General features: G+C 35.7%; 1 protein-coding gene and 1 non-coding gene across 2 annotated transcripts in view; one reads left to right on the top strand and one right to left on the bottom strand.

Annotated features, from left to right (window-relative positions):
• The window catches only part of LOC107039120, a 163,919-nt gene that overhangs the window by 3,003 nt on the left and 133,376 nt on the right, over positions 1–27,540 (bottom strand). Inside the window, exons 8-17 of the mRNA XM_015258589.1 lie at positions 15,304–15,448; positions 12,394–12,516; positions 12,149–12,302; positions 10,957–11,017; positions 9,540–9,794; positions 8,076–8,282; positions 6,255–6,417; positions 4,821–5,104; positions 1,390–2,162; positions 54–597 (exon numbers count right to left, since the gene is read on the bottom strand). Of these exons, the coding sequence (XP_015114075.1) occupies positions 54–597; positions 1,390–2,162; positions 4,821–5,104; positions 6,255–6,417; positions 8,076–8,282; positions 9,540–9,794; positions 10,957–11,017; positions 12,149–12,302; positions 12,394–12,516; positions 15,304–15,448 (2,709 nt within the window). The remainder of the gene's footprint in view (positions 1–53; positions 598–1,389; positions 2,163–4,820; positions 5,105–6,254; positions 6,418–8,075; positions 8,283–9,539; positions 9,795–10,956; positions 11,018–12,148; positions 12,303–12,393; positions 12,517–15,303; positions 15,449–27,540) is intronic.
• Positions 13,887–14,007, top strand: LOC114841271. The gene has a single exon (XR_003783081.1). It is a non-coding gene; the product is annotated as a U5 spliceosomal RNA (small nuclear RNA).

Here is a 27,540-nt window from a genome sequence, read left to right as displayed (position 1 = left end):
CACGACATCTACATTTATTCATCAAACTGATTAAAAACAAAACAATTACGCACCTCATCATAGGTCCTCTGGGAAGTGGGGGATTGAAAGACCTCGCGCTGCCGAATCTCTTCGACAAAAACGGTAGATTCGCCAATTGGGGAGTCGACCTGGACTGTCCCCTCCTCAACGGAATCCTGGAGATGGTGTCCAGCTCCTTGTCAAACAACATGTGAGTGTTTTGCTCCAGCATGTACTCCCAGCACCTGAACTGCTCTTCACTGAGGGCCGCGGACCTCTCGGAGCCCACATCCTCCTTCCTGCAGGTGCCCTCGTGGACAATGACATTTTGTCGGCTCTTGGAGGCCGCCCTGGCAGCTGCAGAACCCGCCCATCCCCTTCCGGAGGTTCCCCTAGTCTTGAATGTGCTGTCTGTAGTCTGGTCCGATTGTCCACTGGGGGAGCTCCTGTCGTCTCTGAAGGGGGGACTGGAGTTCTCGGGATTCCCCGGGTGCTTGAAGTATCTTCCTGAGCCGGGACGGGAAGTCCCTCGGTTCACGATGTTCTTGAGGACTCCGTTGAGGTAGAAACCCTCGTTTGCGTGGCAACAGCAGGCGCCTGGATGATCCAGAGAAAAGTTTTTAGTTTTTGGGGCCCGTCTTAGTTGGTCTAATATTGCTTGCGAATGGAAGCTTTGTTATCGCTCAAATTTAAGTTGCCAATTTTTTGTGTTAGGGCAGATTAGATATTATTAGATATTTAGATATACACGCGGCTGGTCGATTAAACGCCCAGTATTGGATTATGGGGTTTAAAAATAAGAAACACCTTTTATCTATGTGAACACTTTAATTGAAAAATCTCTAAGACTCTACACAGTCAGGACGTAGTTGAGACTATGAATATCTACGAGAGACTAAAGATGGTTGCTAATGAGGCCCAGGGCTAAAGGGCGAAACAACATGCGAAACAAAGGATAGTAGTGTTTAGTTACGGCTGTATAATAATCACAGACAAAAAATGAAACCTTAAATGAAATAATAATAATGATATGATAACAATCTTGTAACTTAGGGATAAAATATATGTTGATAAATTTTCTTCTGAGATATTTTCATCCTGAAAAGGTACCGTCTGGTGTGCATTATCCGCCTCTTGAGGCAAATATTTCGTTGTTGTCGAAAGCAGAACAATTATTCATATTTGAAACTTTCAAATTCGAACCGAACAAATTCTTTTTTGGCAATTTTCAACCAGCGATTTTGTTTGCCCAAACAAGACTTGTTTGACAACGTGTTTGTTTGTCTCTCAGTGTATTCACTGGACTCTAAATTTGAGCGAGTTCAAAGCTTCCATTCGGAACCAAAAACCAAAAAACCTCGTTACCCTGTTCTTGACAGCAATCCTCACCTGGAGACTTATGAGCAGCCGGAGGACAGCAGCAGGCACACGAGCAGTTTCCCTCCCCCTGGGGTCGACTCTTCGTCACCGCATGACGCAGCTCCCTCATCAGCTGGTCCAAGTCCCCAGACGCCGGTCCGGTTAGCCTCACGACGATAATGCTCATGTTGTCCTCAGCTCCATAGCTCTGGGCGAGATCCTGGAGGCGTTTGGCTGCCAGAACTGGTGAGGCCTCCGCCCTGGCTTCCCTCACAGCCTCCTGGATCGTCAACACCTCCCAGAGCCTCTTATTCGCTAGGATTATGAACTCGTCGTCGTCCTCGAGGGCAACTTCCTCGGAGGATGGGTCAGGCGTCACCAGGGGAAACATCGAGGCATTACCCAGTTGATGAGTGGGCGGTGGTTTCTTGGAAGGGGCGAGCAGGAGAGGACCTGCAGCCCTGCAGAGGACGGCTTGCGTTTCTCCACAGGAGGAGATTCTCAACGAGTACTTCTTCGGCGCCCGGGAGAAGGTCTGCGGGGAGGGGAGCCTCGTGATGTGAATCAGGTTGGCGTCCACCCCATACCTCTGACCCTTCTCCTTCAACTCTCGGTGGGCGGCTAGGAGAGTGTACTTGAGGTAGTCCTTGGAGGTCTCTCGGATCGTGCGCTCCTCGAGAAGGAGGCGGGGAATCATCTCCTGGAGGGCTGAGGGAGCCTCCTGGTTCGTTCCACCGTCGAAGATACCGAAGAGGCCCTCGGTGTTACAGAAGGATGGCATCCGGATCTGGGAGATGTAGAGCCTGTGGGCGAGATGGGGATATTTTTGTTTTATGACAAACAATTGATAATGTTTAATTATTAGTTCAGTTTTTTTATTTTTTACGTTTTTTGAATCTACTAAGCAATCATGCGCGCTGTTGCGCGCGACCAGCTTCAAGTGAGAGCTGTAACGCACAATAACATCCTCGCAGTCATGGAAATCATTGGAAGCCATGTGACATTTACTATTTGTTTTCTACCAATTCCATTGGTAATAAGCTTCCAAATGGATCCATACAATTTCGCAGATGATAACTATTCAAAAAGCTATTCATATTGCTAGGGGGAATAAACCACACCGACCTTTGATTCTGTCAGAGCTACACAATTTCATCCTGTAATGTCATAAGAGCTACAATTTTACCAAATTTTAACTTCTACCTCTATCATAGCTATGACATTTCATCAAATACAAAATACCATAAATTGTTGTTATGACTTTTTAAGTCATATAGAGACGAAAATCATTGATAAAATGACGATGTGTAATTTTTTAGAAAAAAAGATTTTTGGATAAATTGCTCCATGCCGGGATGTACTGAATCGATTGACACAAAATTTTACACATAACTGTGGGCTTACAATACAAATTAGTACCCAGAATCTCAGATGTCTAGACCAAGCTTCACGCGTATTATGAACACTACATTAACTTTAAAATGAAAAAATTAGAAAAACGCTGATATCTCGAAAACTTTGTATGGGCGGGTATACATATTTTGATTGATCTTGATAGAAGATATCGTGACAAATATTTTGAAAAAAAAAGTGAATCGGCTCAGTAGTTTAGGAAATATTAAGCATAACAGTTTTTCACAAAAAGTTGAATATCTTCTAAACTACTTATCCGATTTAGCTCGTGAACAATACAGTTCTGTAGTGTCATAAGAGCTACAATCCTATCAAATTTCAACTTCCTATCTTGAATTTTCAGCGAGTTATCGTTTCCACAACGATTTCCTAGTAAAAATGAAAAATTCCGATTATTACTAAACTGACTCTAGTTACTTAGCAATATTTTGATTTGCTTCGATAGATATTATCGTAAGGAATACTTTCCCGTCAAAAAACTTCAATTCGGTCACGTAGTTTATGAGATATTAAGGAAAAAAGATTTTTGAGAAATTGCTATATCTCGGAAACTACTGGGCCGATTAAGCTGAAATTGCGCCCACAAATGCTCCAAAGTAATACCAATCATCAGACAAAATTTCAGATTTTTAGCTCAAACTTTAGTCCTTTTTGCTTCCGAATGGAAGCATTGCAATCGTTCGATTTTCACATTTTCTAATTTTCCTTGGAAATGATGCAGAATGATCTGAAACGTAAAAATACGAAGTTTGGGGACCATGTCTGTGCGTGACACTATCATGTGACACAGCAACAAAAAAAATTCTGAAACGGAACTAGTTTTTCGTGTTTCATTTTGCCTTGCTGTTATAATTAATTAACGCCAAGTGTGTAAACTACAAAAAATGCAACAGTGATTCAATATCACCTACGAAAAAATTTAATAGAAAAACCTATCGAATTCGTTAGAAAATTCTATTGAATTTCTATTGAACTGTTCTATTAGTTTTTGACCGATTCTATTAAAATGTTCAATTGAAAATATTCAGAAAAAGAAAAAGTCAATAGAATTCAATTTTTCTATATAACTTATTCTATTGCGATATTTTCTATAGAATTTCCTCGGTTCAAATTTTCTAAGTTTTTTCCTTTGATTTTCTTGATGAGAAGAAAAGAAAAATAGAATGAAAAAAACTTAGAAAATTTGAGTCGAGCAAATTCTATAGAAAATATATGAAAAGAATAAGTTATATATAGAAAAATAGAATTCTGTTGACTTTTTCTGTTAAATGTTTTCTACTGAACATGTCAATAGAATCAGCCAAAAAATAATAGAAAGTTTAATAGAAATTCAATAGAATTTTCTAACGAATTCGAGAGGTTTTTCTATTATATTTTTCCGTGCGTGATTTTATACGTGAACTGTCAAATTAACTAAGTAATTATCCATTTGGAAGAGAAATGTCGAGTGATATTTTTTATTGGCAACTTCACGAGCTTTGAAAACTTTCTTCAAGGTTTTCTCTAGAACCCCTTGGTCTACACATGAAAAAATCCTATAGGATTTCCTATAGAATTCACTATAGGGTTTTCTATAGAAAGTAACACAGAAAATTGAGACTCGAAACCAATCGGCTACAAGGGTCAAGATTAGGGTCATAAATCTGATAGGAAATTCTATAGGGAATCCTATAGGAAATCCTATAGGAAATCCTGTGGGAAATCCTATCAGAAAAATCCTACAGTAAATGTTCGAATTCTCCATAGGATTTCTTATAGGAAATCCTATAGCATTTTTTCATACGTGCTCCAGACACTTGCATAATTAACATTATTTTTTTCAAAACACTGCATTTGTTTCATCCATCGTATGTCAGATTATCTACAAAATTATGAATTTTAGAAGAAAATGTAAAAACTTGTCGTTGGAAATTTCCTCAGCTACAAAAAAAAAGTTCTTTGCCATTTTTTTTTCTCCAGTGAAACGACTCGTTCTGGAGATATTCTTATAATTAATCGGAATGCTACATCTGGAATCAACTGTATGCTATTTTAATTTGAGTACTAACTTTTCTCTCATTCCTGCAGTTTCCGAGAAACCAAGCCTCCAGGGTTGCTCAGGACCCTTCTCAGCACTTACGATCTCCTGCTGAAGGGGATGGGACGGTAAACTCGGTCTATTTTGGCCAGAAACGTCGATTAGAGAGACTGGCCTTTGAGATCTGTAGACCTGGAATTGTCTGGGGTCAACGTGAAGCCTTGAGTTGCAGGAGATGTCGAGGAACTGGAGCTGAGGAGGAACGAGGGTCGCCAGGTTGACTCTGTCCAGTTGATTGTGGGCTAGGTCGAGCACCTGAAGAATACAAATGAAATTAAGGGGCGGTCACACCACTTTTTCAAGTACTAAAAGTATTTGCTGAAAAATTGCGGCAATTTTTTAAAAATTTCTTCTTTATTAAAAGAAAAAGTGTAGACTATCATGAACTATCATGAAATTTTTATTTTTCAAAGTCATTCAGTTTTTATTTAACAGGACGAATTGAGTGGTTTCTAACTCCACACTGAGAGAAAAACGACAAAGTTTTCAAACAAGTCTTACTTGTGCCAAGAAAATAGTTTTTTGAAAATTATAAAAAAAGGATTTTTTTGTGCAAAACATGCAGAGAGTGCGCCGGAATGAAAAATTTTTGTCGCAATAATAGATTTAGTAATCGAGAACGATGAACGCCAAGACGCTGAAATTCTTGCTGCTAATTGGTACTATTGATAGTCAAATTTGTGCTAAATTTCAGCTCGATTGATTGAGCGGTTCCTGAGATATAGCGATTCCTCAAAAATAGTTTTTTGCCGATATCTCCTTAACCATGCGACGGATTCCAATTTTTTTCTCTTCAAAATGGTCGTCATGATGATACCTATTCAACTGGATCGAAAAAAGACCATTCCACCCCGAGCAATGTAGTTTTATTCTCGTTTTTTCATGTTTTCACCGGAATTGCTTGTGTGCATGATAACTTGAAAAATAATTAAGATAGAAATTTGAAACTTGGTACGATTTTAGGGCTTGTGATAACAAAGTTTGGGATTGTCGATGAACGGAATCGGACCATTAGTTTCGGAGATATTCAACTTTGTATGTGAAACTCTTTTGCTCAATATCTCAAAAACTACTGGTCCGATTTCATTTTTTTTTAATGTCCGCTTTGATGTCATCTATTTAGATCTAACAAAAAATCATTTAAGTTAGAAAAATGTGATATTATTCAACTTTCAATTTTTTTTTCTAATTATTTCCATTCTTTTTGTTTTGGTATTGACTTACTTCAATATACCAAGAAAAAATTATTCGCGGAAAAAATTCAGGGAAACTTTTCGGGGGGAAATATTCCGATGAAATATTTAGGCGAGGGATTTTTTTCCAAGGGAAAAATTTTCCGGCGGAATTTTGACGGGGAAAAAAATCCGGTCACTGGAGTACCTCAATCACAAAATCATGATCTTACCATTAATGACCCTGTTTTGTTGAATGTAGGACAGGTCAGGAGTCGATTAGAGTGCACTCGCAGTACACGTAGATGCTGCAAATTCGCAACATTGTCCGGGAGGTACTGCAGACGGTTGCCAGACAGCACTAACTCTTCCAAATCGGGCCACGATGCGATACAGCTGGAAGAGGATATTAAAACTTGTTACAAACTGTTATCGCGTCGTAAATAATACGAGTCGTGTAATATCTGATTGTGAGGAATAAATGGATACTGTACCATGAGCATTTTACGGAGTAAATAACGGGAAGAGGGAGAATGTTTGTTATAATTAATTCAGAGGGACTTTCGCAGCGGAAACTTGTTCATCTCTGTTTTCTGGTTGAATTGTTCTTTTCAAATTATTTCGTCATTCAAATTGTCGGGGAACGGCAGTGGAAAACGAAATGTTTTGGCGCTCGGTAAATTAAAATCGAATGAATAGAACTCAAGTTGTTAAAACAAGTGGATAATTGCGTTTTTTATAAATGAGGATATTTATTGGGGCCCGTAAATTAGCAATTTGCTTCCGAATGCATTATTTTTTTGTTTTATCATCATTTCACTACTCTCTTGTACTATTTTTGCTTCTGCATGGAAGCTTTGTAATCGCTCAAATTTAAGTTTCCAATTTTTTTGGTAGGGTAACTAAATGTGGTCCTAAATGTGCGTACATGAAAAGAATATAAAATGAAGAATTACTATGTGAACGTCGTAATCCAGGACCATACCGGAAAAACTTCAAAATTTGATTTAGTAAATTTAATAGTAATAGTAATAGTAAATAATATAATAGGATGTAAAAAAAAAGAAAAAATGGCTGCTTTTTCCCTAACCCTCCGGGCTCGCCCGATTATCCTTCAGTAAATGTGCCGACTAAAGAAAAATCCTGCAGACACGAGCGGCAAAAAATGAAAATCCTCCCGTTTCCATAGGCAATTGTTATGAAGTTTCTAACATTTAGCCACTTTTATTTAAAGTTCATCAACTTTTTTTCTCTGTGCGGTGCTTGAAAAAAAAACGCTCTCCTTTCTCCTCTTCTACGAATATTCGTGTTGAAAGAGGGGAAGGGGGAATTTTTTTTATCACCTAAGTAAAAAATCATGATTATGCTCATAAATTTTACTAGTGAGAAATGAAATTTTACCTTCTGAGTTATCACTTTCTATTATACCGAATCTTAGTTTTTACCATGTTCCGCAGTAATTTTTCTTATGGACTCCATCATATTCTAATTCCGTCACGAGTATTTTTTCATTCGCCGCGTCGTAATTTTTCATTTGACCTCGAAATTACTATGTTAAGGCCCGAGTGGATTATCGTTCGAATGTTACCTCGATTGTTTTTCCATTTTCATAATATAAAATATATCACAATTTCCATTGGATTTTACATCACGCAGGAGTCCCTAAAAATTATGATTGTACAATCAAAAAAAGTAGAAAAAAACAGAACATTTTCAAAGAGCGTTTTTAATAAAGATTAAGAAACAAATCCGATAGAGAGGAAATAGTGAATGGATAATTTATTATGGTAACTAACGATTTGACAGCCATTAGATACATCAAATTATTAATTTGCGATTCCCTCCCTATTGGGTTTATTTTCCAATATTATTCAAAAACGCTCTTTGAAAATGTTTAGCTTTTTTTCAACGTTTTTTTTGATTGTACAATCATAATTTTTGAAACTCCAGGGCTATGTAAAACTGAATAGCAATTGGAAATCATCTCACATGGTTGATTAATTTAGAAAATTTTCGCATAACAAAATCCCAAGAAACATTAATCTCCGTCATACCTCTCTGGGAGAGTATCCAGGACGTTGTAAGCCAGATGAAGTACACGAAGTGCTGAGAGTTTGCCCAAGGCATCGACTGCAGCATCCGTTAGACAATTACCAGTCAAGTAAAGTTTTTCGAGAGACGGAGATATGCGATTTTTGGCAGCTTCCTCGTTGTACGGAAGTTCTGACAGCCGATTGTTGGATAAATTCAGTACTTTCAGCCTGGACGAATTACATGGGAGACGAAAAAAAAATATTTTTATTGAAATGTTTCTTTCTTGGAACAAGTATTATATACTTGCACCAATTTCAAATAAATGAGGTCTTACGGTGAATATCAATTATTTCTTCTTGAGATCCATTTACTTGAATCAAATAAAACAGTCCTCGGCGTCAAGTCACATGTATTCACCACAAAAATGGAAAAGTTCTGTTTTTTAACTTAATATAATCTCCAGTCGAGAATTTTTCTACTTTCATGAATTGATCAAAAATTCGTACCTAGGAGATGATTAGATTGAGGAATGAATTGAATGTTGTGTTCTCGAATGAAGCCGATGTTTAAATAGAACTTTCCGTACATCACAGTGAACGAAATTTGTGATATCCAAGTTTGTGTTGAATTGCCGTAATCTGTGATTCTGTTATTGTAAACTAATGCAATTTTTTTAGTCAAGAAATATAAACTTCTTTCAACTCAACGACATCTTACTACAATCTCAAAGCTTTTTCCGCGTAACAATATTCATCCTGATTCGACATAAGAAATCCTCACTTCAATTATAATTTACTTGAAACAACGTATGATCGTGTTGATTGAGATAACAACGTATTTAGTCATGAGAAGAATTTTGATTTTTGAGTAAACCAACGAATTCCTGGAGTTGGCAAACTTTTGGCTAGAAAGAAATCAAATACTCTCATTATTGCGACGAATAAAAGGAACTTCGATTCCAGAGAAGTTCGATTTCTCCCAATCAAATGTATCTCAAGAAGAAATAACTGATATTCACTGTTAAATGTTCATTTGAAAATTAACAACCAAATGACAGTTGATTCAAATAAAATTCTCTTAATAAAATTGTTTTTTTCTGTCAGTGTAGAGCGAATTGAGAGCTACAAAAACTGTATTTATGAAAATTTCGCTATCTCCCTTCGATTCAGATCTCAAAATTGAATATCTATTAAATTGTATGTCAAACTCCTTTGCTCAATATCTCAAAATCTACCAGTCCGATGTCAATTTTTCTCAAAAGTCCGTCTTGTTTTTTAAAATGAGGGTCAAATGGTATCGAGGTACAAATAATGGCCCTTAAAGACGTCTAGGTTGAATCAACCCTTAGGAAAAGGTCATTTGACCCTCAACTGAAGACAAAGAAAAATATTAATCATAAAAATAAAATAATCGATCCCTTTAATTTCCTCAATTAATAATTTCACAGGAATCCATTTCATTAATTGAAAATGTTCCCAAATTACCTCTCTGTATTCTGGAAGAACGTGATCGGTAATGCTGTTAATGCATTACCCTGGAGGGTCAGATGAACAATGTTGAGGGGCTTACGGGGGGGTGGAAGGGCCTGTAATCTGTTGTGAGGCAAATGAAGTACTTCAAGCCTCGATGGCTGTGATAATAGGCGGTCTGGCAGGGCTGTGAGATCATTGTGAGATGCAAAGAGCGCACGCAACCCTGGCAAATCGGATATCCACTCCGGCAGTGCATCCAGACAGTTGCTAAAACATTCAATGTCATTCATAAGTCAAGTTTAATCTTTGTAAAAGGCTCTGGAGTTAGGTGAGCCTTCCTCGTGCACTTGGAGACTTCAAACGATATCTCCCCAACGGAGTGAATTCTTCGAATTTTAATTCGATGATGATCCTATATTTAATTAGAAAATGGAAAAACTGTGAAGGATTGTTCTTCGTTAGTTCAAATATTTGAAATTGAAAAGATTTTTCTTTAGAGAAAAATTTTCTGCAAAAAAACTTTCTCGATGTTTTCGGGTCAGAGGAGAGAGATCCGCCTTTCTGTCAGAAGGCATATGACCGTTACTTGATACGTTATTTGTCTTTTTGCTTCCGACTGCAAGCTTCGTAATTGTTCAAAATTAAGTTTCCAAATTTTTGTGTCAGGGTAAATAAATATGGTCTGAAAAGTCCAAATGACCGATTTTTAGATGGTGCCTGTATGTATGTATTTTTTTTCATGAATTCTTCCATGGACATAGGATAAAACAAAAATAATACTTTCTGCTGAATAGTCGTTTTTCGTGGTATTTCACCTTCACAACTGCGACGTGTGGAGATATCCACACGTCGATTTTGTTCAATTTATATTTTCTGGTGAAAATAAGGCAAACTGGCTGGGCTGAATAAACAGTCCCACGCTGACACTTGAGTCCAGCTTCTTAGAATGGAGCTGTTTGACTGTTGTAGCCATTGTCAGTGATGACATATGGCTGTGTTAGTTATGAAAAACCGTAAGAATGTTTATGAAGCATTTCAAGCTAGTAACGATATTCAAGCTCTAAATCAAGGCAGAGTACGGGAGAAGTTGGATTTGAACGGATGTCCACTCCTCGCCAAAAATCTTACCACCGCGCGCGATGCCGAACCCACTATTACTTTGATTTTATATTGAATTATTAGCTTCAGTTTATTATATTGATCCATTTAATAATCGGTGTTTGGTTATTGGGACGACACCCTTATCAATCCTTTCCTGAACTTCCCCAAATGGGCGAACTCCCCGTGAGCTCGTACCGAGACTAGCTAGGCATAGTCTTCAAGTCGAAAAGCGACTTGATTAAGGGAGGACGAAAACCTCCCACGTCACACAACATATAATCTATCAATAATTAATTTGTAATGATTAATGGATAAATAATTGACTTACTAAGAGACGTCCAAATGCTCTAAATTCGTCGGTACAGGTTCAATAGTCAGTTTCCTCAATTCTTGAAAAAAAAAACAATAATTGAAATGACAAAAATAATTAGCCCCAAGTGTCGTTATAGTACATTAGAGCACAAAAATTCAGTTTTCGACGAATATGAATAGGGGAGCTGGTGCCTGTTCCGCCCAGCGGGTAATACCGCCCACCCGTATTTCTCTGGATTCGCTGAGAAATTTTTTTTTTTTTTCATTATGCAAATATTTGATAACAACAAGTAACTTCAATAGAAATTTGCAATTTTTTCCCTGGGAAATATCGTTAAACAAAATCAAAATCATTTCCTACCGAATTCTTAAAATATTTCGATCCCAGAATTCAAGATTTTTCAAATTTCCAGTTGGTTCATAATTGAATGGAGTGCGAAATATATGTTCGTTATACATTTCCACATCCCTTGCAAACTTTTCGATAGCAGAAAAATATCTTCATCAGTTATTATTGGCTATTTTATCAGCCTCCGCGTTTGTGGGTTGTTCCGCCCAGAGTTTGTGGGTAATACCGTTCAGGATTTCTATAGAATTGCTAGATTCTGCAGCTAAAAGGCGGTCGAGTGACAGCTCGATTGTTTGGGGCAGTCGGTGGCCACTGGAACATCGGGTAAATTCAGGATAATTTATTATTATTCACGTGAAATCTTTCTCAAAATGGAGCCAAAGAATGGAAACGAAGGATGAAAATAGGAAAAATTATAACAATTAGTCTGCATTGCTCAAAAAAGTCATCAAAACAAGGTGGGCGGTATTGGGCGCATGCCGGGCGGTATTACCCTCAAAGTTCGATTCCATCGCTCACTGGCCGATGGCAAATGAATAACATAATTAAATATGTTTAATGTTAGTAAAAAATCTGTCCTCTTCACATCTTCGAGTAAACACCTCCCACAACCCATTCTAACCGTTTGCGACTCCTTGTAGAGTGCGAGGCTGGAAAAACGACTTATTTTCCTTAGGTGGGGGATACATGCACCAGCTCCCCTACTCTCATTCGTAGGAAATGAAATTTATCCCCGAGCGGTCTATAATATTTTATGTTACTTCGTGCGATAAACTCGATTTACTCCACAGAATGACATAAAAGATTTAATTATTGCATTTTAAACCGACATTAATTAATTGCATATCACCGAGCTTACTATTATTTCCAGCAATGAGTGACACGAGATTCCTTCCACAGAGAGTTAATTCCGTTAGAGAATTACGGGCACAGCGTGCACTCTGTAATTCCTGTAAAGCACTGACATCTAATTTCTCGATGCTATTCTCGCTTACGTCCAAATGGGTCAAATTCTGTGACAAATACCGGAGAGTTATAAATGATGATGAAAGTGATGAAAATTATTTTCAGTTAGGGTTGACTAATGGTGATGAATGTACTTACCCCGTAATTACCCAGAATTATGTTCCCTTTTAGTTGATTGTTACGGAGGTTCACTTTGTGGAGGTTGTTGTGATTATTTTTTTCATCCTTCAGTTTTACGGTGTCACCTTTGGAAAGGACATCCTGTAATCAGTAAGTTTGAGGAATTTTATTTTAACTGGTGGTTAAAATGTGAATACAGTATTTTTATATTTTTGGTGATATTTTTGTTCTTCGCATTTTTATTCATTTTCAGGGTTCAGAGAGAAATGTTTAAGGACAATTCACTAGCAAAGCGGTAAACCGGATTAGTCGATTTTGACTGTTCGCCAGTTTTTGACGAATGTCTCGAAATCTAAAAGAGATATAAAAATTGTTATCATGACCTTTTTTGTAGAGCCAATTGAGGGTTACAAAAAAGGTTTGTTTGGTGAGCTGCTAATTTTAGGGTGGATTTGGAAAGTGTTTCCATTGTGTGTGCTAGTGAAATTAAATGATGCACGAGTTAAATAAAATTACATTTATTTGTGGATTTAATCCACTCGTTTAGATGATATTTACACATGGGTGATACACTGGATATTAATTTTTTTTACATCAAAATATTCCTTGCGCTAATCAAACCTATTAAATCAAATCAATCAAATCTATCAAATCAAATCACAATATTGCTATATAACTAGGGACAGTTTGGTAATCGGCATTTTTCGTTTTTATGAGAAAATCGTTCTGTGCACGATAACCTCCGAAAAAATTTTGATAGGGTGTTGAAATTTGGTGAGATTGTAGCTCTTATGATATTACAGGACAGGATTGTGGGTAGGCGAACTCAGACAAGTGGTTTAGAAGATATTCAGCTTTTTGTGAAAACCTGTTTTGTTCAATATCTCCCAAGCTACTGGTCCGATTAATTTTATTTTTATTTCATAATACTCGTCTTGCCGCCCCCTATCAAGATCAATCAAAATATGAATACCCGTTCATACAAAGTTTTCGAGATATTCACGTTTTTCAAATTTTTTCAATTGAGAGTTAATGTGGCGTTCCATAATACGCCTTAAACTTGGAATAAACATATGAGATTCTGGCTACTAATTAGTATTATTGAGTCACACTTGTGTATAAAACTTGGTGTCGATCGATTCAATACATCTTGGTATAGAGCAATTTATCCAAAAATCGTTTTTTCTAAAAAGTCACACATCGTCATTTTATAGATTATTTTCACCTCTACATTGTTAATAACTTTTTTTTGCATCGGTTGTCGGAAAAACATCCTCCAATTTCGTATTTTACGCCCCAAAACGCATGAAGCAATGCCGAGTGTAGCCGTAACCCTCTCGCATGCGGCGCATATCGATTTGAATTCAAACCCAGGCTGCGTGCGCGCGCCACGCCGCCGTCGGAGTGGAGTAGTTCACGACAACTACGCGGGATGGCGAATGATCGCTTCTGTTTCCGCAGGTGAATTTCCGCATTTTAGTTGAGAAAGTATCTACCGATACGCTGAAATGTCACTCTGGTTTCCCTTCAAAACACGCATAAATCTTTCGCCTTTTACTAAAGATTTCCGTGGAGGGGAACAATTGATGAGTCTATAAGACAATTTTTTGTGTGCCCGGCGAAAGCTGGGTCGTGAACGAATTTAAAATTAACTCTTCTCTCTGCAGGACCAGATCAAATGAATGTTTGAATTTAACTATTTGCTCTTTTGAGAATTGTGAAAAAAATTCGTAGAAGTAAATTTAATTATAGGATTTATCATACAAATTTTACGACGATTTTTGCAGATGATTTTGATATTTGGACAATAATTGATGGGTAAAATATTTGATTTCATTTTTTTATACTGTTGTTTTTTTAGTAGCGAATAAATTCGAGGAAAATTGACGAAAAATTAATGGTTTGAACAAGAAAATCACAGAATATTCAAACCGAATGGATTTTTTATTCATGGGGAACAAGAAGTTTTTTTTTTTCATCAACCGGGAGTAATTGAGAATTAGAAAATAAATCGTAGAAGTTGATTTAATTACAGGACTTATTGTGCAAATTTTATAACAAATTTTTCAGATGTTTTTTTATTTAAAAAATAACTGATACTTGACGCGTAATTTTTTTTTCATCTTTTTATATTATCTTGTTATCTTCGTAGCGAATAAATCCGAGGAACATTAGCGAAAAATCGTATGCATGTAGAATTTATTAATAGATTCATGGTCTGAAGTTGAAAATGATAAAAATAAATTCAATTATACGAATTATTGTACAAATTTTTCAGTCAGAACATTTATAATTAATAATTCGTTACTTAAAAAATAATTGGTACTTGATACGTAAAAATCTTATTTTCATTTTTTTATATTATTCCATTCTTTTGGAAGCAAAGAAATTCCCGCTAAATTTTCCAAAAATGGTGCGAATGTAGAATTTGTCAATAAATTCATGTTTTCAAGAAAAAAAGGATGGAATGCTTAAATACAATGAATATTTTATTTTATGATGAACAAGAAGTATTTTCTTCAATCATCCGTATTTGGGAATTTTGAAAAAAATCATTGAAGTGAATTCAATTATACGAATTATTCCACAAATTTTATAACAACAAAATTTTCAAACGATTTGTTATTTAAAAAATAATTGATAATTGATGTATAAAAATTTCCTTTTTATTCCAAGCTTTCCGATAAGGGAAAATCCGAGGAAAATTTGCGAAAAATCATTGGAATATAGAATTTTTAAATAGATTGATGGTCCAAAGAAAAGACAAACTGAATATTAAAACTGAGAGGACTTTTTATTTACGATGAAAGAGAAATATTTATCGCAATCAAAGTGGAACAATGAAGAGGTTCAAGAGTTTAGAATAGATGTGATTTTTTTCTAGATTTTTATCATCCATTTTGGCATGCAAAATTGGGATGTACTCACCAGAGTCAGTGCCCGCATTTTCAGAAATGATGGTAAACTCGTTAGCTTATTTCCGGCCAGAGAGATGCTCCTCAGTTCCGTTAGAAGTTCAATTTCGGGCGGTAATTCCTTGATCCCATTACGATCAAGCACTAGTTCTCTCAAACTGCGAAAGAGAACAACACAAACAATTGTTTTAACGTACATCAATCAAGAGATTTAATTATGGAGTGTTCTGAAAATATTTTCATTGGAACAATTTTCTTTTGTAGCTCTCGTTCTGCTCTACAAAAGAGATTCTCATGATAATATTGCCATCCCCTTAAGGTTTGGAGGTAGGATTTATCAAAAATTAACTTGAACGTTTTTTTTTCTAAAATGTACACCCAGAAAAATGATTTATTTGATTCAATAAATATATCGTATAACAATTTATTTGAAGTTTTGTTTATATTAAATAAATGTGGTTTTTACTATTAGTAAATCTTTATTTGATGCAAATAGATTCTTTATTTATACAAAATAACCAGTTTTCTTACATTAAGAAAATTTTTTTATTTGAACTAAATGAATTGTTCATTTGATTTAAAAAAAATATTTATTTGAAATAAATTAATAAATTGTTTTTGCTTCGGAATAGAAGCATTGTATTCCATGGATTTCTCGATTTTCTTGAAGATGGGCTGAATCGGATGATTAGTTTAGGAGATATTCAACATTGTATCAAAATCGTTTTTCGTAAATATCTCAGAATCTATCTATCCGTTTTCAATTATTTTTTTTTTTAATACTCGTCTCGATGTCTTCTATCTCAATCAATCGAAATACGTATACCCGTTTATACTAAATTTCAGAGATATTTCAATTTTTCCATTTTTCGCTCAAAATTATTGTTCGCATGCTAATTATTTTTTTAATTGATATATCAACTTGAAATTTGGTACAAGTCTGCCTCTTAGTACTGCAATGGATGGGATTGAAGATGGGCTGAATCGGATGATTAGTTTAAGAGATGGTTAATATTGTATCAAAAACGTTTTCCGTATATATCTCAGAATCTATCCATCCGATTTCAATTATTTTTTTTTCAAACTCGCCTCGATGTCTTCTATCTCAAACAATAAAAATATATATACCCATCTATACTACATTATAGAGATATTTCAATTTTTCCTTTTTCGATCAAAATCCTTGTCCACACGCTAGTTATTTTTTAAATTGATGTATGAATTTGATAAATTGATATATTGAGATACTGACGATTCGAGAAATTCCGCTTCACTTTACCTTACAGTCCTCATGGAATATTCGATATCTCCTGATTACGTGTTATGATTTGGATGAATTACATATCATTTTCAACGATCGATTCCTCTGCGGTAAATTTTGTTGGGAAATATCTGAGAAATGAGCAAATATAAATAAATATTTGCGCAGGTCCCATGCCCTTATGAAGTAAAATGAAAAAATTAAAAGCCCTCGAAGAAAAAGTTGTTATACAGTAATTGAAGAAAAGAAAAATAAAGACTGAAAAAAAATGAAAAACTCCAAGTGTGTTCCTGTTGACTTGAACGATTTTTGCTTCCTAATGGAAATATTGTAATCGTTCCAATTTAAGGATGTTCGACACCCTTTTAGCCAAAATTGACGTTGTTTTCATTTTTCTGGCAAATTATCGATGGGAGTGACGTGAAAAAATATAACGATTTTGTGGTTTGTCATTCTTTAATGGCTCACGAAGTTGCGTAGTGGTGCGATAATTTTCATGCGTTTTTTCTACAGTTTTGTGATTCTTTTTAAAAGTTTAGAGAAAACGCAGGAAAATGTTCGCACCACCTTAAAATTTCGTCAGTCATTAAATAATGACAAAACGCAAAAAAGTTATATTTTTTCACGTCAATTCCATCATAAGTTTGTCAGAAAAATTTTAAAAACGTGAATTTTGGCAGAAAGGGTGTAGAACATCCTTAAGTTTCGGATTTTTTGGGCTATATCAAACTATTATGATCTAAAATTGAATCATTGAATCATTGAATTGAATCATTTTTTTCAAATGGAAGTATTTTTGAGCCCTATCCATCGATATTAATTAAAATTTCAACCATAAATTATATTTTCATCACGCTGTGACGAAAAGTGAACTTTTCGGCACGCTCCGCGTGCCTAAAAGTCCAATTTCCGCCATATTGTGATGAAAAATATTGTTCGTAACTCGTGAAAAAATGTTTTTTAGCTCGTGGGATTATATCACTCGCCTTCGGCTCGTGATATAAACCTCCCACACGCCAAAAAATACTTTTTTGCACTCGTTACGAAATATACTATTTCATCACGCTGTGCGAAAAAGTAACTTTTTAGGCACACTTTGCGTGCCTAAAACGTCCCTTTTCCACACATTGTGATGAAAAATATCGTTCGATACTCGTGGGAAAAGTGTTTTTTGGCTCGTGGGAGGTTTATAGCACGAGCCGAAGGCGAGTGAAGGCGAACTCTTTTCCGCACTCGTAACGAAATATAGTATTTTGAATTTTTTAATTTTTGAAAAAATCGATTGTTTATCTCGATTCATTTTCAAGTGTGAATCGAGATTTATTTATTTATTATTTATTCGTTCCCCTTTGTACTTTTTTGGAAAATATCTCAGAATTGAGCAGATAAAGGGGAGAGTGGGACAAAATGAAACAGCGGGGCAAAATAAAACAGTCAAAAGTTCGACTGTTTGATGCCATTCAAGCAAAACAAAATTTTTTTTTTCTTGAATTGTGTCAAATAGTCGTTTTTCGGCTGTTCCATTTTGCCCCACTCTCCCCTATAAAAATATTTATGAACATCTTTTTTATAAGTTTTATCCCGCCAGACAAAAACAAAAAAATCAAATATTAAAAACACTCGACGGAAAAGTTTTCATCGAATAACTGAAACAGAAAAGCATAAACACAGAAAATTTTTCATAATTGTTCCTCCGAATTTCAGTTGTGAGTTTTTATTTTCTTCTTTTTTTCAATTATTGAATACCAATTATTTCCTCAGACATTTTAAATTTTTTAATTTTAATTTTCACTCGTTTTCTTCATTTTTCAACATTTTTGCTTTTTTTTTGTTTGGAGAATTTCTTTTCAGAAATGAGCATAATAATCGTAACACCACAAGTACAAGGAAGAAGGTATTGAGCACGCGCGGTAACTCGCACGAATCGAGTCAGTCAGGCTAGAAGGTTGGAAAGGATTGTCTACCGGATGTATCGTATTTTTAGAGAAAACGTGATGTAAATTTTGTTTTATAACTTTAATAACGCTACCACGGAGCATTCCATTAATTAATATTTCATAATGTGGAATTTTCGTTGCATCAATAGAGATCAAAGGATATCACTGACATTATCTTTATTTTTTTTATATTTCACGGAAAATATTAAACAATAAAAATTCGAAGAAAATAAGATTGTCCTTTTATAGGGATCAAGCTAGTTGTATCGGGAAGTATAGTCAATCCACTGCGTGACAATTCGTTTAACTTAATTATTGTTTATTCAATCGCGTCTAGAAGTACATACAAAAGTAAAGATGTTACGTAGAGTCGGGTGATCGCAGGGACGGCGGAACGTGAAGATTTGAGGTGTAAATTGGAATAAACTTTTCTGGAATTACAAGGGTCACAAGGGTCAACCGGGATAGACGGGCGGGATCATCAGGAGGCTCAAATGGTCTCATTTTCCGTCTTTCCTTCTAATTTTCTCAGAACATTGTAATACTTTTCACTTATTTTGTTTATTAATTAGTCTGTCAGACTTTGGAGGTGACATTGCAAACAGGCGTCTTCTTCTCTCCTTTCGTGAGATAAATTCATCCAAAATTTTATCTAGATGTAATTCAGTCGGTCATTGAAAAAAAATACAGTTTTGATAAAATTGTAGAACAATTCAGTAGCGAAGTGGTAAAACAGTTTAATTCGACTTATCTGTATCTCCCAGTTAAGTTTTTGAGGAATATTTCTGAATCTAAGGGAGATAGTGAAATTTTCGTAATTACATTTGTTGTAGTACTCAATCGGCTCTACAGAAAAGGTTATAACAACAATCTTGCTATCTCCCTTAGATTTCGAGATATTCATTGAAAACTGGTCAATAGTCAAAATTGAGTTGTACCGTTTTACCACTTCGCTACCGATTTATTTTTCTTTCAATTTTTTTGAGATGAGGAATTTCACACTTCAAAAATTTTGAGGTATGGAGTGACCAATAAACTCCACTTCATTCGGCGGTCAGCGCCAGACTGACTTCGTATTCGTAATTGGATCAAATATTACAAAGGTAATGCGTGCCGTGTTGCATGCGTGTGGGACTCAGACGCCTGTGTATTCCGGTCGACGCTGGTCAAGGCGAATTCTCGTGTTCGGGTGTAGCGAGTCGTTACAATTTAACATTTTGTCCTCAAACCAAACATTATCGAGATATAAATAAAATGATGCGAATTAATTTTCAAAACCATAATAATGACTCCTTCGTCCTTCCAATCGGCTAGTTTGGGAGAACCACGTTTTATTCTATTTGAGTACGTAAACTTGAAGAAAAAATTTCTCTTTTTGAAGAATTGAATTTCTTTTAAACATTACGAAATAAAGGATGGAAATTTTTTGAAATTCAAGTAACAGATGCATTTGAATATTCAATACTTTGAGCTTGAATTCAATTTCAGACTAAATTGCTCAGGGAATTCCTGATTTATCGTGGAAATTCAATAAAATTAAGTTGTCCATTACGAATGATCATTGAATTTTCAATGACAATTTCGATTTTCAAACCTATCACGAAACTTAAGCAACAGATTGAAAATTCAAAAGAAAGAGAAAGAGATATTCTCAGATATCCAAACCCTATTAGAAACGCCCTTCATCATTGGCTCCTAAACCAACTTATTCCTAAGATGAATGCATCATTATTAAAACTTTCGCAAGTGATTATAATCATTTCATGGTTCGTTTTAGCAGACAATCATAAAGAATTTCGTCTGTTAAGAATTCAATTTTCTTAAAAAAATGTCTTATCATTTTCTCTAAAAACAACTCATTCCCGAAATGGACTCATAATGAGCCAAAAATTCTACATTCACTTCAAATCATTTTATCAATTATTTATTTTCCAATTATCTCGATGCAGGTTCATTTGAGGAAAAAATGTCATTCAACCTTTTCTATGGGAAATTCAATTCTCTCCAATACAGGTTTTATAACAATTGTGCGTCAGCCTACTGGTTCCAGAGATATTATCAGACATCCAAAACACATCCAAGACATTCAAAAAATCATATCAAGAGATGTTTTTGGTCTAGAATTGAATTCGCCAAGGGAATGCACCTCATCATTGTCTCCTAAACTAATTTATTCCTAAGATGAATGCATTATTATCCAAACTTTCGCAAGTGATTATAATTATTTCATCAATGTATTGATAATGGTTTGTTTTAGCAGACAATCTCAGAGTATTTTTTGTAAAGAATTGAATTTCCTTTTAAAAAAATCCCTTCTCATAATTCAGTTGAAATATCAGAGAACATTTTTTGTCGATAATTAAATTTTCCACAAAATATCGCTCATCATTTTCTCTTAAAACAACTCATTCCCGAAATGGACTTATAATCAACCAAAAATGTTACATTCACTTCGAATCATTTTATCAATTATTGCTTTCCCCATTATCTCGATGCTCATTCATTTCATGAAAAAATGTCACTCAACCTTTTTGTGGGAAACTCAATTTTCTCCAATAAAGGTTTTATAATAATTTTGCGTCAACCTACTGGTTCCACAGATATTCTCAGATATCCATTGTTTCCTAAACCAATTTATTTCGACGATGAATGCATTATTATCAAAACCTCCGTAAGTGATTATAATCATTTTATTAATATCTCAATAATGGTTTATTTTAGCAGAAAATCAGGATTTTTCCTTTGTAAAGAATTGAATTTTTAAAAAAATCCTTTGTCATAATCCAGTTTAAATATCAGAGAACATTTTTTGTCGATAATTAAATTTTCCACAAAATATCTCTCATCATATTCTCTTAAAACAACTCATTCCCGAAATGGACTTATAATCAACCAAAAATGTTACATTCACTTCGAATCATTTTATCAATTATTGATTTCCCCATTATCTCGATGCTCATTCATTTCATGAAAAAATGTCACTCAACCTTTTCTGTGGGAAACTCAATTCTCTTCAATAAAAGTTTTATAACAATTTTGCATCAACCTATTGATTCCAAAGATATTCTCAGATATCCATTGCTTCCTAAACCAATTTATTTCTACGATGAATGCATCATTATCAAAACCTTCGTAAGTGATTATAATCATTTTATCAATATCTCAATAATGGTTTATTTTAGTAAACAATGAGGATTCTTTTCTGTAACGAATTGAATTTTCTTTAAAGAAAATTTCTTTGTCATAATGCAGTTTAAATATCAGAAAACATTTTTTGTCTACAATTAAATTTTCCACAAAATATCTCTCATTTTCTCTTAAATTAATTCATTCCCGAAATGGACTTATAATCAACCAAAAATGTTACATTCACTTTCAATCATTTTATCAATTATTTGTTATCCAATTATTTCGATGCCCGTTCATTTAATGAAAAAATGTCACTCAACCTTTTCTGTGGGAAACTAAATCCTCCAAAAAAGTTTTATCACAATTTTGCGTAAACCTGCTGGTTCCAGAGATAATCCCAGATTTCCCAACCCAAAAACCAAACCAAAACCCTAATAAAAAATTGCAAAAATCACAAAAAAACCGAATCACAATGTCTCCCGAATGACAAACAACGTGATGAACTGGCAGCTCGAAAATATTCAAATCCACTATGACATAATAAATCACCTCACAAAAGAGTCCAAAAATCCACCGAACTCCCGAACAATCGCCTCTGTTATTTTCTTTTTGTCAAGAAAACAACAGAAAAAAAGGGAAAAACATCACTCCGAAATAACGAGTCCGTTTTCAGCTCCAGATATTCAATTCCCCCGAATGCCTCAATAAATAAACGGTGTATCGATCTGCACACGAAAGAGGACAGTATCACAATAGTGGACTGTTCGAAAAATACGGGATGGAGCTCCCCCTCCCCTCCCGCCGGACGTAAGTAATATAAGTAGGGAACGTACGAAACGAAACGAAAGAAAGGAAACTCACTGCCGGCTCAGAGCCGTGCAAGCGTGGCGAGGAAGTCCTCGTATACACTCGCGTCTAACCGCTGCACTTCGTCGAGATGTTCACGTAAAAATCGAGGAAACTCACATACTGGCACAATGTATTGTTCATTTACGAAGGAAACGTACGTTTTTAGATTGACTCGAAATCCAATCTCGGTCTGATTGAACTCAATATTGACCACTCGAATTTTCGTGGAGAGATATTCGAAACATAAATAAAGGAAAGATTACGTCCCGAGTAGAAATTTTAGTACTTGGCTGGTCAGACCCTGATCCGCTGTGCCGGAGAAAAGATCCGGCACTGTTACGGTTACCACATCAGGGCCTGATAGGAAGCGTAACGCAAAGCATGATCAGGACCTGATTTCTAAACCTGATAAGGGCCGTGACAGGCGGCCTGGTTTCGCCCTTACCTGGCATAGACTTTGGTAGAAATTAATAAATTACTAACTGAATTATTAAATTGGGCCAAAAATGAATAATAATAAATAAATAAATAAATTCCCAGAATAGGCGGGTCGAAATTTTTTTTTAAAAAACACCGAGAGCGGGACTTGAACTCGGGACCTTCCGCGTAGTAGTTCTGTACCCGATCCACTCGACCACCGTATCATTCTAAAAAATCATTGTTTGTTTTGTGTATATCAATAATACTCCCAATAAAATTGTAGTATTGAACTAAATCTAGAATAATATCAATTAGTATAATTTTCCTGATCATCATCCCCCCTCCCCTCCGACCGGCCCCCCTTTACCATTTCCATCTCGATTCTTTGGTGAAAATTTTTCGAAGTCCCGTACGGCATGCCTTAGCCGGACCTGATCATTGCCGGATCAGGTTCGCCGTATTGAACTTATAGAATTTTCGAAGTTAAGGATTCCCGGCATACTTTATTTGGTCCTGATCATGGCCGGATCGAGTTGGCCGTATCCGGTATACTCAGCAAGCACTCGTGTTCATTCAAAACAGGCTGAAAAAGACCCCGGAATTTCCTTTATCAGACATGCCTGATGTAACTTCAATTTTTCTCTATCACGGTACGCTGTTGGAATCAACGAAATAAAAAAAAACGGTTTCTCAGTTTTCACTTTTTCCACATACTTTTGACAGTTCTGACTAGCCCGGCGCTTAAATAGTTGGAATCAACGTTCACCCGGCTAAAAAATTCGATTTTGGCAAAAAATCCAAGATCTGACACTTTGACCCTTGTGACCCTTGGACCGACTTTCCCCCCGGAAAAATCCAAGATCCGACACTTTGGCCACTGGTGAAAACATTTTTTTTCATTTTTCACTTTTTTTACATACTTTTGATAATTCTGAATAGTCCGTCGCTTAAATAGTTGGAATCAACATTCACCCGCCTAAAAAATTCGATTTTGGCGAAAAATCCAACATCTGACACTTTGACCCATGTGACCCTTGTGATCCTTGGACCGACTTTCCTCCCGGAAAAATTCAAGATCCGACACTTTGGCCTCCGGTGAAAATTTTTTTTTTCATTTTTCACTTTTTCCGCATACTTTTGATAGTTCTGAATAGCCCGTCGCTTGAATAGTTGGAATCAATGTTCACCCGGCTAAAAAATTCGATTTTGGCGAAAAAAATCAAAAATCCAAGATCTGACACTTTACCATAATTAATAGTACACTCTACCCTCTAACATGGTAGAGGGTACTATTCAATATAGTAATTTCTCTTATGTTCATAGGCTTCATTCCCATCGAGAGACTTACCATGGCCCATAGTATGTAATACCATACCCCATAGGAATCATTACCATAGTATAGTAATGCTTCCTAAATTTTAGAAATACATACAAGTCGTAAATTTGACATGGGACGCTTTCCCATGGCTCTTCTCTCCGTGTATGAAAATCGGTGCCAATTCGAAATCTGTTGGATTCGAGTAGAAAAGAAACTTAATTCAAGGATGTTTCCACTTGATTCAAATCCAGTTCTACTTGAATCATGTCGCCAACGGAATAAATAAAAAAAATATTCTTCAGGTCATTGAATCTTCCAATATCATTATCCATAGGATATGATTCACCAATACATGTACATCGATCGAGATACGCGGCAGCTTATCGGCCACGGAAAATTTTGGACTCCGACCGTTTAACACTTCAGGCCGAGTGCTACGGGGTATCTATCCACGAAGTAACTAGCCCCTCCACTACCTCCGGATCATGCCTATTCAATCCTATTCTAAAAAGAACATACACTTAAAGACGATAACTATCGATATCTCAAGTCTGTCACGCTTATTCCTCATATTGGTTCCAGTCGTCTGAGGTGGCAAATTTAATTAATGATTAATTTAATTTTGAGATTTTCAATTATGATTGTTACAATTACAGCGCGCTATAGTGTGCATTCGGTCTCGTAAAATAAAAAGGAGACAAGGTACATGGAAAATACCCTTAGTTTCATCATATAAATTGCTCACAAGCTTTTCATTGACGTGTCCACTTTTTTGTTCAAGTCAATATTAAGAAAATTACACGCATAGCAACGAGTTCCTATCTTCATTTTTATATTTCACATTATCTCTGAGCCCTAAGTGTGAGTTTTGGGTTTCGAAGTTGGTAGCAGTGTGAACCGGCCTCGCGCGTGAAGGACAGCGAGAGAAAGAGTGTGGTATTCTTTCTCTCTTCTCCTTGTACGCCACTCATTTTGTTATCTGACTCATTTACTCATTGTAAACGCAAAATAAACATGGAAAATGAGGTGATCTGCAAGGGTATTTTTGCTCTTTGCGAAAAAATTGTCTTCTATTTTCAAATAATTAATATTATTAATTTAATTTATGAATTACATGTGGGCAAGTATATTTTCGGGGTTTGTAGACAGACACAAAATTAATTATTTCCTCGCTTTGCAAAAATAAAAGAAATCCTCCTAAAAATGAAAATAAGCCAATTCAGGGCTCAATAAAAAAATCACTAAAGATAGAACCAATGTCCTTGGCACGGAGTTTTTGCAATCACTGCCTAATATTGATATTGATGAGATTGATCTCATCTTCCATGTATTTTTCTGGAAAATTCTCTTTCTTATTTCCTGGAAAAACCAAAGAAAAATTGTCCTTTAGGCACAGTGTTTTCCACGGAAATAATTATTTTTGTTTTTTATTTTACTCATTCGTGTAATGTGTTAGTTTCAGAAATCGAAAATTAAAAAGAACAATTTTTCTTTAGACCTATACTTATAGAAGGATTTAAGTTGCGGTTAATGGGGTTTCTTAATTCAGTAGCGAAGCGGTAAAATGGTTTAAGTCGCTTTAGCCCCTAGCTGAGTTTCCGAGGAATATCTTCGAATCTAAAGGGGAAAACGAAATTTTCGTAATCACGTTTTTTGTAAAGCCAATTGAGTATTACAAAAAAGCCTACAACAAAAATTGTATCTGCTTTTGATTTCGAGATATTCATTAAAAATTGGTCAATAGTCAAAATCAACTTAAACCGTTTTACCGCTTCGCTACTGAATTATTAACACCATTCATTAGTAGTTAACAATGGCACTGAAAGTCGAGAAGCCTCGATAACAGCAACTCCATCCCCCCATATTCTCCTCATATTCTAAGAATATACATGTCTATTTTTAGGTGAGAAGGTCGCGTTAACTACGTCTTGAGATGTTACATTTTTTCCTCCATTTTGCTCTTTCAGATGATCGCATTCCAATCACGAAATACTGACCCGCGACTATAACGCCTTTGACCGATCCGGATTTGATCAGGACAAATGGATCCGAACTTGATCAAGTCGAATGTATGAAAACCTGATGACCTGTCTGTCAGTATCAATAACAATTATCAATGATAACTAATCCAAAACAAAAGATAATTCAATTCTTTCACCGTACGCCATGATACGATGAAATGATAGACATTTGGTGATTTTTTTCTCAAGATCATTTGGGTGTAAGTTCGATATTCCTCTAATATGTATTTACGGCATCATCATCCCTCCCCTCTGTACATTTGAGAAGGGCTGTCTGTTAATTAAATTGATTAATTAAATTAATTTAATGAATTTAATTTAATTAACCAATTTAATTAACTGAGAGCCTAATCAATTTCATTATTGTATAAGGATCCTTTTTAGATTGAAAATATAATAATAGTTAATTAAAATATTCGAAAAAACTAATGACCTAAAATTAAGGTCAGGTGGACGGGATCTGAATGTGATCATTTTCTCTTCAATTGACCCCGCTCAAATGACGAGCAAATGCATCACATCCGAATTTGATCAAATTGGGATCAGGCAGCCTGACCTCAGGGTGAGATCATGCCTACCTGATCAGATCTTGATCTGAGTCCTCCTGCAGTTTTTCGGATCCGATTTACTGGATCAAAACCTGGTCAGGTTCTCGTCAGGAATCACCTGATCATGTCTACCTGATCAGATCTTGATCTGAGTCCTCCTGCAGTTTTTCGGATCCGATTTACTGGATCAAAACCTGGTCAGGTTCTCGTCAGGAATCACCTGATCATGTCTACCTGATCAGATCTTGATCTGAGTCCTCCTGCAGTTTTTCGGATCCGATTTACTGGATCAAAACCTGGTCAGGTTCTCGTCAGGAATCACCTGATCATGTCTACCTGATCAGATCTTGATCTGAGTCCTCCTGCAGTTTTTCGGATCCGATCTACTGGATCAAAACCTGGTCAGGTTCTCGTCAGGAATCACCGGATCAGTTGAACCTTAGAAAAACTTGATCAAGTTCTGATTGTGCTTCAGGTGGGCCTGACGCAATTTCCACTCGGACAATTGTGATGAAAAAAAAATTAATTCCATCATTTCTCTAGGAGAAACAGTCGATTTTGTGAAAAAAAGTTATTGTCCTACGCTTTTCCACTAGTTTTATTGACAAATCGAAAAAACTGCCGAGGCATTGTTCAGAATCTATAATCAGATGCAAGTTACATAGAAACGCATCGATTGTGTGAAAAAAAGCTGCATCGCACCTTTCGTTCAGAGAAATCGTGAGGCAAAATTTTACTCACACACACACACACACACACACACACAC

Source organism: Diachasma alloeum, unplaced genomic scaffold, assembly GCF_001412515.2.
Source record: "Diachasma alloeum isolate Michigan unplaced genomic scaffold, Dall2.0 Dall_scaffold_00294, whole genome shotgun sequence".
NCBI classification, from domain to species: Eukaryota; Metazoa; Arthropoda; class Insecta; order Hymenoptera; family Braconidae; genus Diachasma; species Diachasma alloeum.
This window is presented reverse-complemented; position numbering and strand designations above follow the sequence as displayed.